This window comes from Hypomesus transpacificus, chromosome 9 (assembly GCF_021917145.1).
Source record: "Hypomesus transpacificus isolate Combined female chromosome 9, fHypTra1, whole genome shotgun sequence".
Classification (NCBI taxonomy): Eukaryota; Metazoa; Chordata; class Actinopteri; order Osmeriformes; family Osmeridae; genus Hypomesus; species Hypomesus transpacificus.
The window spans coordinates 1,434,853-1,451,144 of record NC_061068.1 but is presented as its reverse complement, the minus strand read 5'-3'; the positions used below and the strand labels follow the sequence as shown (position 1 = coordinate 1,451,144).

The 16,292-nt window shown below is 44.8% G+C and overlaps 1 protein-coding gene across 1 annotated transcript in view; it reads left to right on the top strand.

Moving 5' to 3' along the window:
* The first annotated feature begins 452 nt into the window (after window positions 1-452).
* The window catches only part of LOC124471866 (metabotropic glutamate receptor 7), a 102,958-nt gene continuing 87,118 nt past the window's right edge, over window positions 453-16,292 (top strand). Inside the window, exon 1 of the mRNA XM_047026502.1 lies at window positions 453-1,676. Within this exon, the coding sequence (XP_046882458.1) occupies window positions 1,164-1,676 (513 nt within the window). The 5' untranslated portion in view covers window positions 453-1,163. The remainder of the gene's footprint in view (window positions 1,677-16,292) is intronic.

The window sequence follows — 16,292 nt, the reverse complement described above, 5'->3', positions numbered from 1 at the left end:
CCAAGAGCGGAACAGGGTGCCAAGATGGAGAAGGTGGGTATAGTTTTCCCGAGGAGATGAAAAAGTATAATATTTGTGTTTTGATACGGGTACAACGCAATTATCAGCTACATTCAACCATATTCTATTACTTTCAAAGTAGGTTTGTATGGTGTGTGTTTGCAGCCGATGTGTGCGTGAGTTCGCATAATTCAAATATGTAATAAAATACATTATAATGAGGATATTTATCTGAAACCTATACGCTTTTGGCCGTCGGAATGTTTTGGTGTGGAACATTTTCAAACATTGTCAAGCAGCCTGCCAATGACAGAAAATCACGTCGCCACGCGATTGAGACATGAGTCAGTGCATACGGAGGGAAACGAGTCATTTGACAAACGCACAATTGATACTGGGTGGAGTGTGTGTGCGGTGTTCAGGCTTCATTCCTATCCGAGCTCAGAGTGAGAAACACCTCCATTACCCTCGCTTCTCGACGTCCAGGTTAGGAGTTCCAACAATTCGGGATAAGAAGTTAACAGTTTCGTCAAAGACAAGAGGCATTTCAACCGTTAAGAGTGCCGCGAAAACTTCACCTATACGTTTGGAATAGGCGATACCAAAAACAACAGGGATCTAATTGGCGCGCAATTCGTATTTTTACTAGATTTTTGGGGTAGCCAACGCTTATTTTTGTAATTTTATTTTAAGAACAGTTTTTGATATGTAACTATTAATTGACCCCACTGTGTGTTAGAATGACATCAGTGCTGCGTGGGGGCTGGATATCACATTTCCAACAGTGGAATCTCTCCGCACGTCCTCGTTGTTCCCGGGAATCTGAGTTCTGATTCGTATTAGCCAACATTATCTACTTATCCTTTAGGTTTATTGGTGTTATTTTGACTAAACTCGTAACAACCCCTTTTCCTGGAATGGGTTCCCGAGCAACAAGCGAATCTGTTGGTCAGTCGTGCGCACATTTTGAAGGAATAACGCAACGGTACCTGCGGAATAATTGAACGTCTCTCTTTTAAACTGGTTGTTTTTCGAGAGAAAGAGCGACGCGTGGACTCTGAAAATGCATTTTTAGTAGTTTCAGAAAAGTACTCTGAAAAGTGCCTCACGTTGGTATTTTTCTTTGCTTGAGAAATCGACAGTTGGATCTGTAGAGGGAGACCATGGCGAGGCACAGTCTCGGTCTCGTGGAGCTGAAGCCCTACTTCACATTCCAAGTATTGTGGATGATGAAAGCTTTATTCGATCTGACGTTTTCCCAAGAAATTTATGCACCACACTCCATTAGGATCGAAGGGGACGTGACCCTTGGTGGCCTTTTCCCCGTCCATGCCCGTGGAATCCCCGGTATCCCCTGTGGAGACATCAAGAAAGAAAACGGGATCCACCGGCTTGAGGCGATGATGTATGCTCTGGACCAAATCAACAGCGACGAAGAGCTTCTGCCTAACATCACCTTAGGTGCCCGAGTTCTCGATACATGTTCGAGGGACACGTACGCTTTGGAACAGTCCCTCACTTTCGTACAGGCTCTCATCCAAAAAGACACGTCGGACGTGAGGTGTACTAACGGTGAACCGCCGGTGTTTGTCAAACCCGAGAAAGTTGTTGGCGTGATAGGAGCCTCAGCCAGTTCCGTGTCTATCATGGTAGCGAACATTCTACGGCTGTTTCAGGTAAGCCCGCTTCACCTGGGACGCACCAATAGTTGTTCAGTTGTGAGTTCATAACTCCTTATGTACCGTATCATTCGTACGGTGAGACAGTCACCCTGTTGGGTGTAGGTGAAATGATTGATAGATTTTACGTCGATAATGGGAAACGGATGTCTTTCTCTCTTGCTTACCCCCCCACCCTCCGCCCTCTTCCACGCTTCATGCAATGCTGTGCGTGTGTGACTACCGGACTGCTCCTTAAAAACAAGTGACAAGAAAAAAATATTTTAATATTGTACTTTTTCCCCCCTAGTGTTGGTTTCTAGCATGTTTCTTCCAGCGAATCGGCCCGCCGATGTTACGTCTCGCTCTGTGTGGTGCTGAAAGGAAATCTCTTTGCACGCTCTCCCTTCACCGTACCCGCGCCGCGCGAAAGCGCTCGTTCACAAACCACATTGATCTAACAGCCTCTCGCCCCATTTCTGCTCTCAGTTCACAATGACGCATTCAAGAAGAACGCATCTAAACATCCACATGGCACTTTTAATTAACTAAATAGCTCTACAGCATTCTTGCGTTTATTCACAAATTGTGCCAATAGGCTACAAGTAGTTTCCGGATAAACTGTTGATTTCCTACACCAGCCATATTGGGTTCGATGCTCATGAATGATCAATTTAAACAACATTAAAAACTGATCCAATGCGTGGGGAGGAGGAAATCATGCCTCGCGTTGAGCGAAGAGAAATTGCCGAGCAATTATTCTTTCAGTGATAAAAAAAAACTCGTCTGTTCACAGCTGTTTGCAGTTCATTATGTCTCTAATGTTCCTAAATGACCCGGTTGGCACCCAAATCGTAACCACTGACAGATTTGATAGCTTTTGGTTTTCATGATTGTGGGGATACCATAGGACTGTGACGTGAACTGCGTTTATGGTATGGATTTTTTTGCCCCCCCCCCAAACCTACCGGAAACATACCGGTAAATAATGTTAGACCTAGGCCTACAAACAGAACTCCTTACCCTAAACACACTCTTTCTCCAATATGGTCTCTTTCTATGTATTTGTCTCTCTTTGTTGCTGATTTTCTCTCTCTCTCGCTCTCTTTCTCTCTACTAACTACATTCCACAAAGCATTGCAGTTCTCCTAATTCCATAAATCCCAGTCCCAGAGGTCTTGGAAGCACTTTCAGCGGTTCTCCTCCTCTTCGGCGTGTCTTTGTGTTCCTCTCCAGACTGACACAGCTGGATCTGAGGCCCGCGTCCCTCCAGTGGCCGGGCTAAGTGTGAGAGAATAGCTGCGGTCGGTCAGCATGTTCCTGGGAGACAGGCCACAACACCATTCATCCATTATGGGGAGAGAAGCTGTGTCTGGACGTGCTGATCCCAGGCTCTCACTGCTGCAGTGTGCTAATGAATAGCTGACTGGGGGATGGATGAAATGTTGGACACACACCAAGAACATAGATAGACAGAGCACCATTTTTGGAGGTTGAAATTGTATTGAAAATAACATTTAAAGAGGGAAAACCACTTGGTTATGGGCCAGGTGAAATCACATTCCATTCAAGCAGTTTTAAAACAACGGCGAAATCAAACTTTCTTTGTGGTCCTCTACCGGCAATACAGTTGGATACTGTTTCAGTCTCTACTATCTCTGTTGTCTCTGCTATGACTCTGCTGCCCTGAGTCCAATATCTCTACTCTACTGGCTTAGCTACTATCTCAAGTCCCTATAATATCTCCTCCTCCACGTCTCTGCTCCCCTCTCATCTGATGTCTGCCCTGCTGTATCTAGTCTGAAATCTCACCCCCCCAACATCTCTGCCGCCTCAACCGCCTTTATCTGGCTGTCTATCATCTGCTGTCTCAGGGGCCCTGTTCTTACTGACCTCCCCTCCTCCTGTCTGGGGCGGAAGGCAAGCCCTGACTCCCTCTCTGGTTCCCCTTTGAGTCACACACAACTACACTGCAGTCGCAGCACAGCTCTGAGGCCATGTGTGTTTATCTTAATGCCTTTCCGAGCAATGGGTTATGTTGATCGGGCATGTTTGAGGTAGGATCCTCAGATTCATACGAGAGGGTAGAGAGCGATGCGTGTCACAGTTCAGAAGGAGGGTTTCGTAGATCTGTTTCTATAAAGCTGCTTTTCTTTGCCTGTTTCATTGACGTGATGGTTGCATAATTGACTCAGCTGCGAAACCAGTTTTGTTCAGGGCCATTCAAGTGCTGTCCTCACTTTGCACACTGCTCTCTCTCACTGCCTCTGTCACAAGCAACATCTGACATCTAATTATTCTCTGCCTAAGTCTCCTCCTGTTTCTGTCCCTGTTGCAGTCCCTGTGTCTCTGCCTCTGTCTCTCTGTCTGTCTCTGTTTGTGTTTCTGTCCCTGTTAGTATCTCTGTCATGGTGTCTGTGTCTGTCCCCTGTTCATGTTTCTGTATTTTTGTTTCCGTGTCTGTCATTGTTAGTGTTTCTGTCCCTGTTAGTATCTCTGTCATGGTGTCTGTGTCTGTCCCCTGTTCATGTTTCTGTATTTTTGTTTCCGTGTCTGTCATTGTTAGTGTTTCTGTCCCTGTCCTTGTCTGTGCGCTGCTGCACTGAGGAAACACCCTGTAAAGTCAGGAACTGCCAGTAATCATTAGTGTATCCGTTCACTTAGCCTGTTTAGGAGAGCATCAACAATATTTTTTACAGTAATTATTTAAATAACCCTTCCTCCCGGCTCCAATCAATAAGCAACTCTCAGAAGCCCATCACATACTCTCTCATTTCCTCATTGACATTTATCACGCTAAGTCGAACCCATTAATTTGTCTCAGCATTAATTCAAAACGTGAAGAAATAATGTGTCGGAATTATCTATTAGGCTGAGCAGGCTCGTACGTCTTAATGACGTAAGAGGATTCTCGAGTGTAGTTTATCTCCAGAGGTGTTCGGCTCGCCTCCTCACATAAGAGCTCTACGAGGTGATTACGACATCCTCTTTTGATTGAGACAGAGACTGATGATCGATACCGATTTGGAGGATTAGACTATCTAAACATATTGTTACGCAAGGGCATGTGTGTGACTGGTGTTGGTGCAGTGTGACTGTAGCTGCTGGAGACTGGATGATGATGTCTCCTGTAGTTCCTCTGTCAGATCCCCCAACATGCTGAGCAGCAAACCTTTATAGGAAGCAACACATAACATCTGTCATCTGTTTCAAAAATCCACTTGCAGATATTTGCATAGATAACAGCATTTCTGAATTTACACCGGGGTAAAACAACGTGAATCAAATCCAGATCCAGTTAAGACATGCCAGATCGGGCAGTGGTCCAGTGCTGGATGGCAGAGCCGGGGGGGAGGCTGGGGGCCTAGATGGAGAAGGCTGGGACAGGGGTAGATGTGATGGGGGCGGGCTAGAGGAAGATGGGGGCAGAGAAAGGGGTAGGGGGCATGATGTGCCTCGCAGAGGAAGAAGATTGGTGAAGCAGAGAGAGTGATTAGGCAAACACTGACTAGATAAGACACACAGAGAGAGAGAGAGGAGGACCCTGAGAAGGAGACAGTGAGAAAACAGAGAAAAGACCTGTGTGCATTTTTCAGACATAGAGACATGAGAAAAATATAATAAAGAGAAAGAAAACGCGTGTTTGCATGCAGGCCGAAAACCCCTTTTACCCCACAGCAGTGCCGTGCAGATGGATGTAGTGCAATGTACGCTGTCTTTCTAACAAGCTCGACTTGACTACACACGCGAGCGACTGCTCTGCAGAGTCACTACAGCAAGCTTGTTGGTTTCAGTAGACACTGCAGTCTGGGAGCGGAGGGGAGAGGAGCAGGAGACAGCCCACTGTCTTTGTACATGTCAAATCCTCCTCTTCCTTTGACTGATGTGTCTCCACTGCCAGTCAGTCTTTCATCTCTGTGCAGCTCAGTGCAGGATCACTACCCCTGTGTTGGTATGGTTCTGTGGAGGAGAGAGTGCTGTACTCTCTCCCTGCCAGGATCATCTCTGCTCTCATCTGTCTGCATGTGGGAGGTTCAGTTCTGTTTAGGTGAGAGGTATTCCAAGCCAAGCAGATCTCCGTGTGGTCACTTAGTACCTGGACGGGAAACCAGACTAGAATGCAAACGTTTTCTTTGGCTCCGAGTGTATTTCACACGCAGTTTAGCATTCAAGTGTTGTGATTGCAAACGCGTGATGTTTATTGTTAAAAGGATCCCCATTAACTGTCACCAAAGTGCAACGAGCTAATCTTCATGGGGTCCAACCAGAGGAGGTCATCTCTTTTAAGAGGACCAAGCTACATTGCAATAATCCCATAGGCTATAAAACCCAGTCCTGAATTCTACTGTGTACGAAACCTTAACGTCATCGGTGCCCTCGCTGTAAACAGTGTTTGATAGATGAGCTTGTTTTAATTATCTTGCAAGCTTAGTGTTTTTGGCAGCGGGTGAGAGGGGGGGGGGGGGAGGGGGTTGTCATAATCACCATATTGGAATCAGATCATAATTAATATATCCTTGTCGAAGAAAAGCAACCATGACTTCTGAATGGATTGCTAAAAACCCAATCATTGGGGCAGTGGTTAGGAATCAAGAGGGAAACAACAGCTTGGGAATATTTGATGATCCTAAAAGGGTTTACTGGTATATGTTTGAAAGTTTAGGATTACCATCCGATTATTTTGAACAGTTACGTCTAACCAGACCTCCACTAGTGTTTAGGATGTCAAGACTGGTTTGATTCAAGATATCAAGGTTAGCACCAACAGGTGACTTGAGTCCCAGCCGTGTGATTGGTGCGTGGGAAAGGCCCCTACATACAGGAAGTAAGTTTGGCATTTTGAGGTCAGTTTATGCCAAATGTCCGCCCCTGTCCTCTCCCTCCGGCTCTCGGATCAGTGCCCTCTTCTTCTCCTCTTCCTCTCCTTCCTTCTCCCACTCCTACTATCGTCTGCATCAACATTGTATGGTTGCTATGGGAATCTCAAAATACATTCCATTACTCCTCTTTTGCAGTATTATCCAAAACACTTTAAAACATTCATAAACCTTAACCACACACGCTTAAACACACACACATGCGAAGTGCAGTCTTATAAAAAAAATAAAAATAAAAAAGACTTGCTTGTATCTCAAGGCAGCCTAGCCAAGCGGAAAGACTCCTGTTGACACGCTGGTATCTGCCAGTCAGGCAGTCAGGCCAGAGAATGCTTCAGGTACTGTTGGGCTTCACATCGCACACAGAAGGGTAATGCGGATGGTCACCTAGCCGTAGCACGATGAAAGCTGTTGGAAGACTGCAGTATATGTGACAACCTCCATGGTAGAAACTCAAACAAAATGAAGATCTCATAAAACAACAAAAAAAAATCTTCAGTTTTAGTCAGTAATAAAAAAAAAATAAAAAAAAATGGTCCCTCAGGTTGAGGGTTTCTGATGTGAGACTGTTGAGAATGAGAAACGAGGTGACGCTTGGAGAAATGGGAACCAGAGCTTGGAGCTGACATTTTCCTAATTTCACAGAAGAGCAGATCTTGTTTAGGTTGTAAAGAGGCCCTTGAGGTGGCCATGACTTGCAAGGATCAAATTTAATGAGTCACTTTATCCAGTGAATGGAACGAAATAGACTACACTGAAATGTTTGGACTGAACAAACGCCTCGATACTAAATTGAGGCAATAGGTTACATTTTATACCACAATACCATTCACATGTGTTCATTTCATCCAAAGTGCCACACACAAGTGCACATCATAAGTACGGCAGACACTCATCGTCCAGAATGGCACAGTTCTAATAGTATTACACTGCTTGACTCCAAGAAACAACCTGTTTTGCAAGACAGCGCATCAACAACATCAAATCTCAAATATAACAGTAAAAGGTAACGAAGGTAATTTCGCAGCTGCCACAGTAATGGACAGTTGAGTGCTGTGTGTGTTGTGCTCCTACAGTAGATAAGCGATTAGCCATGACAGCGCAGGTCTCTCATGATTTGTTTTGCGTCAATAGAGATGTTTATGACACTGGAACAAGTGTTCCACTTGAGGCTTGTACTGCACACCCGACCAGCCTGGATGAGAAGAGAATGTGTGTTAGTAGGTGCTTCTATTATGGCTGGGTCACGAGCGTGCGTGGTCCTCAGATAGCACTGCACACTGCTGCCCAGGACCAGGTCACAAGGACCAGGATTTGGACAGGTAAACAGCTGTGTTGTCTGATAACAGCCCACACATGATGCAGCCTCTTGGATGCAGAGGGGACAAGCTTGACTCTACACAAGTCCTGCAGTTTCCTTTTAGTTTTAAGATTAAGTAAAGGTAGGACAGTATTCTCACTGTGTACACATTGGGATATAACCAGACTGATTTTAGTATAGATACATCTACTGTGCATGTTAGAGGGCAGTCAGTAGTTAGTAGCAATGACCCTCTTAAGAATAACACCATGGAGCCCCAGCCTGTGTGCCAGTCTCTCAGCCAGTCAGGTAGTCAATCTGTGAGTCAGTCAGGTAGTCAATCTGTGAGTCAGTCAGGTAGTCAATCTGTGAGTCAGCCAGCCAGGTAGTCAATCTGTGAGTCAGTCAGCCAGTCAGTCAGTCAATCTGTGAGTCAGTCTATCAGTCTGCCAGCCAGCCAGTCTGTGTGGACTCACCCAGTTGACCCAGCTGCCACCACATATTAGCCTTCACAACCTGCTCCCTTGAAAAGGAAAACAAACGCCTTAAGAGGCCGGTAAACCAAACACAAACACACACACACACACTCGGGAGCTGCACATGATGTTTGCTCTTGTGAATGGTCCTTGTTGCGAGCACTTGAGCACTGTCACCTTGGAAGTACCACAGTCAGCCTGCCTCATCACAGGGCTGCCTCTGCCTCTGCCTCACTCAGTGCCAATCATCACTATCTTACACTTTGATGATCTATCCATCCATCTTGTCTGAGCTGCAAGCCCAGCTCACCATCACCTGTCACAGTCTCATTACAAGTCAGCCTGGCCAAGCCCAGAGTTTCAACTGAATAACATTTCAGTTAGACAAACTGACATCATGAAATTGGACCTGTGAAATTGGTCTATGAATGATCCAAACCTACTGAATGCAAACACCTCCAATAATCCTGGTTTCGTATTGTCAATATTTCATTTCTTCGCGCTATTTCCTCACACTACACCATTTTCTTTCCTCGCCATACTACACAGTTGTATACTAGACACACACGTTTACTGTTCTTCACTTCAGCACTGGGTGTCCTGACCACTAACACAAATGATGGGTACCTGCCACTGCGTCCCAGAATGCAAAGCAATCATCAGAGCACTGAAGCTGATGGAGACGGAGTAACGAGGGTCGCTTTGACCTGTGTACCAGCTTGTGATTCATTCTCTAGGCCCAGTCATACCAAGGTTGATGGACAAGCTGTCAAGCCATCTTAGAGGCAGATGAAACGTGTACGTGATGTGTGTGTGTGTACGCCCTGTTTGTGTGTCTCTTGCATACGTAAAACCTGAGTCTTCAGTTCAGAGTGCCACAGCCTTCCATCCAGTGGTTACACTGGTGACAGTGACCAACTGACAGCTAAATTTGGAACTATGACATCATGCAATGTCCTCACCGTGTTTTTGCACGGTGGTGATGATGACTGAGACGGACATTGAACCAATAGCATCGCCACCTATGTGTGTACCCCCAGTTCTGATTTTGGGTGCAGTGAAGGAGGTTTAAAGAGACATCTTAACCTCTATCAGCATGCCGAGAAGACCAAGGGTTTTTTCAAGGGATTTTACTCATGTTCAGCTTAACATGATAGCTATTTCACATCATTCTTCCTACATAACTAGAGATAACTAAGTCATGTTTGACTTGAATTTCTCCTTTCCTCCTCCATGTTTGTAGTTTTCACTCCACCAGGTGATTTGGCGTATCTCTTGCTCGTTCCCAAGTTTGCATCTGCCCTCATTTAGTCCTTCCGTCGGGCAGAAACGAGGCAGAATTAATGGATTTCCTGTGAGCGAGGAGAGAGGATATGTTGTGATCTATGTATTAAATATGAAACTAGGTCACTGAGGCAGAGCAGAGGACCCTTTGAAACATGATGAGGGTCCCTGTGCTTGACGAGCAGACGTCATTGCACTTTCATCCCCCTCAGCAAAACACACACCATTGCATTCACTGACAGGAATCAAACCCTGGACTCCGGTATCATCAGACCAGAAGGAGGAAAATGATTCCCGTTGGATGGAGGGGGAAAAATTCAGCCATGGTTCCTACATCTTTAGGCAAGCGTCGGAAAACAGAAACATCTGTGTGCTGTTGATTTTGTCTGCCTGAAGTGCAAGAACAGTACGTCACTGAATATTTGTTTTATATTCAGTTGTCATGAATACATGACAGGTGAGTGTTGGACCAGGGAGACCGCACCATGTCAATAACCAAGTACAGCACAGGGGTTCCCAGTCTCCAACGGGGACAGGACTGAAAGCAGTTACACACCTCTGATAGGTGTTGGCCCCACAGGGATCCCGGCAGGGGTTTGACCAGTTCTGAGGGCCGTTCCAGAAGGCCAACACCACAGCTAAAGCTCTTCCCCAGGAATATTCAAGCAAAGCGGACAAAACAAGCTAGTGCCAGGGATGCGGTAGTGTTGTAATATTGTTCAATTATCAAGTCCCAGACTCGCACTCAAGCCAACAGAAAAATGTCCACAGGCAGTGTAAATGTCATACTATAACGCCAGGCAATAAAGGGAGCCGACTCGGATCTAATGCACATGATCTTCCAGCTTATTCTCTGTCTGCCGAATCATCCCTGTATATTTAGGCTTGTCTTGAGAGACCCAGAGAGCGAAAGAGAGAGAAAGAGAGAGAGAGAGAGTCTGCATAATCACCCGCTCTGAGAAATCAGACCAAACCTTTTTATAGAGCCATCCATTCCTCTTGTCACTGGCCACACAGCTCTGTGCTTTCTCCTTTTATTTATTTATTTCTTCGAGTATTAAAGTGATTTATCTGGTGCGTAACATTTCCACAGCTGTGAATTAATTCTAGATCACTCTGTCCACAGGCATCCACAGGCCTCTCTCCAGCTCCTGGTTCTCCAACTATTGTTCTCTTTAGAGGGAACTTCTGCAGGCCACAGGGCCGGTCCTCTTATAGTGTGTGATATATAATCCAGTTTGTTCTCAAAGCTGTGGGTATCACTGAAACATTCTATTGTTGAAATTGAGTTTGAGAAGTGTGTGTGTGTTTAAATGTGTGTGTTTTGTGTGTGTGTGCGTGCAAATGTATGCATGATAACTTCTTGACGCAACTCCTTTACAACATTGGTCAAAAATATATAAATAAAGACATGACTACTGTATTAAAATATAGATAAGATGTTCTACTTAATCAAATCGTATCATCTCAGTTTCGCCGTCCTTGGAATCCTCTCTATTAAACGTAGTCAGAGGCAGGATGAAGATGCTCCGCCACAACACAGCCAGAGCTGCTTTGAGACTTTATGCTATCTATCAAAGGATTTATCTACAGAGATACCGATGTAACTTACAACTGGATTCCATTATATTGTGAAATACTGATAACAAATACTGTCGAATATTTAAAGTGCACATGATTTAGGTTGCTTACGATTGTAAATGTGATTTTTCTAGAAGGTAAATCAAATGCATGTTTTATACTTTCCAGTATGCACCCAGTATCCAGTAAGTACTTAATATGGTTTGTGTCCATACAGGAGAACTTGTAAGGCAGCAATTTAACACAAGCCCCATCAAAACAGATCTGCTCTGTAGCTCACTTAAGGGTCAGATATTAAACCAACCAACCGTGACTTCATCTCCTTCTCATGGCCTTGGGCAGAGACTTTCAACTTGTCTCACATTAGTGTTGCTGGCTTAAAAGGATCCACCCACGCAGTTTTAATATCACAAATGACATCATCAAACCCTCTTGGACTTTCCCACCAGAAACGCACAGGGCCACAGTCTAATTGTATCTTCCACAGAGCACCACAGAGGACCATAACTTCAGACAATGTTGTTGATACAGTCTTATCTAATTTCACATTAAAAAAAAAAATCTCTAATTTTTAATTTAGGACAATTAGCATAGCTTGCTTTGTGTAGCGTAGGTGATTAGACCAAACACTTAATTCCTTCAGAATATCCGCAGGCTAATGGACGAGAAACATTCATCCACTCCCACTGAGTGAGTCACAGCTCTGCTGGCAACAGAAATCTCCAAGACATCCACTTAGGCAGTTGTGCTTGATTTTCACATTATTATTTTTATTTATCTTCTGATAAGGCGAAGGTTTTGCTCGAAGGGGTAACAATATGTCGGAAGTGCGTTTCGTTCTTGCTTCGTAAACGAGCCAAATGTTATTTCGCATCACAACAAATGTGCTGAACCACCACGGTGTTGTACGCACGTAACGTTTCCAGGAAATGATTCCCTGGGATTGTGGGTTCTCCTAAGTCAGACACTCATCAACGTCAGGGTGATTTGTGTGTCTATCAACTTGTTCTGACACAGATCCTGTTGGTTCAGTCAGAGGCAGATTGGCTCTCACGTCAAACACGGTGCTAGATGAATGAGGGCTTGCAGCGTTTTAGGAAGGACAGTGTCAGAACAACAACACAGGACATGAACTTATCCAATCTAGCCTGTTTAAAAATTCAAAAAGTTTGCACATCACCTGTCTGTAAGACTTTGGCGTCAACAGGTAAAAACTTTTCATTCCCTTCCCCTCTGGTCTCTCCAACATAAATACACACTCCTCACCTCTCTTCTTCTATCCTCTTCTCATTACTCCTCTCCCCACCTCTCCTCCCCACCTCTCCTCTCATCTCTCCTCCTGTTATCTCCTCTTCCCACCTCTCCTCTCTCCCCATGTCCTCTTATCTCTTCTCCTGTCCTCTCCTCTCTCCCCATGTCCTCTCATCTCTCCTCCTATCCTCTCCCCTCCTCTCATCTCTCCTCCTCTCCTCCATTCCCCATGTCCTCTTATCTGTCCTCCTGTCCTCTCCTCTCCCCACCTCTCCTCTCATCCTCGTCTGTACTGAACGAGGGGGCTGGGGTGGAGGCAGGGCCACTAATTTACGAGCTGCAGAGATTTTTGGGCTGATAATTGAGTAATGCCTTGTCAACTGAGGAGCTGCTCATTAGTGTTGGAGGTGTTCTGTGTGTCAGGGACAGGCCTGCCATAGACCCTGGCAGACATGCCAGCTTCCCTCGCTGCTAATTGGACTGTCACACCTCGTATGAGTCTAGAGGCGGTCATGTCAATGCTCAGATTTGATTCTCTTGGACAGAGCCCCGCTCCATCAACAGGAGTTTCAAAGTGTTGGCCGTAGGGTCCCTGAGGTCATGAAAGGGGAAAGAAAAACATCACAATACATCCCACACTCTTTCCTCTGCTGTTTCTGAGTCTTGACAGAAACCAAAGACAAATCAACTTCTTTGTTCTTGTTTGAATGGATAAATAGCGAGCAGACTTTTCCAGTCTAACTTCCAAATGCAGGCCAGGATGGTGCCTTTCACATGGAGCTTTTCAAAAAGGCTGCAGCACAGTCACTGGGCCACCCGCGTCAACACTGAGTCAAATCTCACCAGGGATCAAGTTCTCCAGACAGCTTGTAAATGGAGAGGGATGTTTTAAAGGTGAAATGTAAAAGGTTGATGTACTGTACACTATGCCTTGTTTGTGCAACAGAAAGCAATGAGCAAAGACTGCTAGTTGTGTTGACCCCTTTCCATGTTGTACTGGGACCCCTGTTAAGGCTATGAGAGCATTTCATGGGGAGAATTCCCAAGATGGCAAGCAAAGATTATGTGGTTGAACCCAGCAGAGTATATTATCTAAAATGTTAAAACAGTAGTCATGTTTCATTTATTTTAGTTTCAGTTGTGCGGGGAGACAGCAACACATTTGCACAAATGTACATGAAAACACACTCACTTGCACATGTTTACACACACACACACACACACACGCAAACACACACACTCCTCAGCCTCAGGTTAGCCGAACAGCGAAATCCAAACAACAACACAACGACATTCACAGATTCTATGATGCAAATGGGTTTGATTAATATGCGTGAGTCATGGGAGTCATTTCAAAAAGCTTCTTCACATTATCATCAGGAAATGGAATGCAGCATAATGTTCCGTAAGGTTATAAGCTAATACACATCCTGTTCAGTTGCACCTCGGGTTGTGGGTTATAAATTACAGTAATATGATCTAATGGCTTCTCTGGTGGGGATTTTCATGGGATTATTTCATGGCAGATTAGTAACGCTCAGCATGCTCCACCTTAGCTACGGGGAAAAGGTACATTTGCCCCTCAAGCCTGTACACCACCTCCGTCAAGCACCATCCACCCAAAGAAGAGGTTTCACAGTTTGGACCAGCGGTATCTAGTTAAAAAACACACAAATGTATTGAATTTAGCAACAACAGCAACACTAGCTAAATCAATTGCAGATATCAGAACAGACCTACCTGCAGTCTCTGAGTGTTTTATGTGTTAATTACTTTGTCTTTGCATCGTACCAGCTGAGTAACAGAATGCAACCGTCTGTGATCTGACGTAGATAGGTTGCTGTGCCGTAGATAGGTCGGGTTTTGGCTCCGCCTGTACAAAACCTGAGCTGAAAACGGAAGAGAAACTGTTCAACGGTCTAACTCCACATTTCAGTGCAATGTTTTCGCGCTGTGCACATGCTTTCAGGAACTCATTTCACACATATATAATGTGCTAAGAAGCAAATCATGGAATTTGCTTCACAGCATCTTTAAAGCTACAGTAGGTAATGTTGAAATGAAACAGCGCCCCCTATCCCTGTCTGAACTCTTGCCCCCAGCTCAAATTTGATTTACTGAAGGTTCCATAAACTTGGCCAAGGAGGAAAACTTGTTTCGCTGAAGACAATTGGCTGGAACAGGATTGCTGGAACACGAATAGCTGGAAAGTAGAGGGCCTTTCTAAAAACGAGAACATTGACATTCTATCATTCTATTGACATTGACCTGTCTGTGTTGCTAAACAACTCTCAGAGAGACTCATTAGTGTACGAGACATGTATAGGGGTCAAAACCTTTCTTTTGTAACTGAAAAAATCTTACCTTTTGAAACAGCACTGAGGGGTCCTCAGTTTACACCCACAGTGGTCCATTGTGTGGTTTATCTTTACACAGAATACAAAAGACCATAAATAAGAGGTAACATTTCATTGTCTGGGACTGAATGCTAAAGGTGTGTCTGACATTTAAAGTTCTAGGTCAGCCTATGCGTTGGTTTGTGTGTACGTTGGTGTGTGTGTGTGTGTTTGTCTGCGTGCATGCATGCAGGTTCATCTGTATTTGTGTGTGCGTGCACGGCGTATGGTTTGTCCCCCAAGCCCTAAAGAAGGCTCTAGCCCTCACAGCTGTTCCTGTGTGGAATAACAAGGTCTCAGACACCAAGGATGACATTTGTGTTCAGCTATAATGAGCTCATTACCCAGCAGAGGGTGGGACCTCGTGCACCTATGTCTCGGAACACACAGCCACCTCAGTCCTCTACCGGCGGCCGGGAAACTGCCGGAGACGGGCGCTAATGACATTGTAGCTAACGTGCTGCCTACTGTCGGACTACTGTCATTGACTGCTGGTAGTTCTGTAGCTCTTTCTTGTGGCTAATCTTAGCTCTGTACCTCTTGCTTGAAGCTAATGTTAGCGCTGTAGCTGTTGTTGTTAGTGGCTAATGCTAACTGTTGTTAGTGGCTCTTCTTGACTGTGTGGCTACAGTTTATTACCATGGGAACTAACTGGTTTACACCATGCTAACGACCAGGGGTCTCATTTATAAAACTGTGTGTAGGATTCATACTAAAAGTGTAGAAAAACGCCTAAAATTGCGTAAGCCCTACGCCCCCAAAAATTCAGACTTATAAAACCATAAGTACACACACCTGTAAGCAAATGATCCCTTTATAAATCACAGATTACCCACAAGTGTGCGTACGTGAATCAGCATCTTACCCCGCCCTCACACGCCCATTTTTACCATAAATAGTCAATGCAAAGCACCTCATGAATGCTGATTCAGTATGGCATGTGATTGTTCTTACGTTACGTTACGGTGAATCATGGCGTGAGGTAGGAAAAGAACGAAAAGGCGCAACTTCTCAGACACTGATATTTAAATACTTGTAGGCGAGGTGGAGCCGTGAAAAAACACAGTGGGCCTATTTGGTGGCCACAGCAGCGAGATCACTAATAAAAAGAAACAGTGCGAGGTAACAATTTAAAAACAAAAGCGTAGCCTAATAGGTAAACACACGTTTCTTCATGCCGCTTTTGTTATGAACAGTATTAAAGTTTGGACTGATAACGAGGAGCAATTGCATGGGAGCTTAACGTCTGTATTTTCAGTTTTTGACATTTGATGATATGTGTAACCTGTGTGAATCGGTGAAACTCACTCCTCAAGTATGTAACAGGCCACCCGCGTCAACTAATAGCCAACTTTTCTTTGGTGTAGCTGGTAGTGGTTGCGCTTGGCAGTTCAGAGGTGGTGTGTTCGAGACCAGGCAGGGACGAACAAATTGTTTAATCTTTATGATAATGATAAAATGTTGTGAAA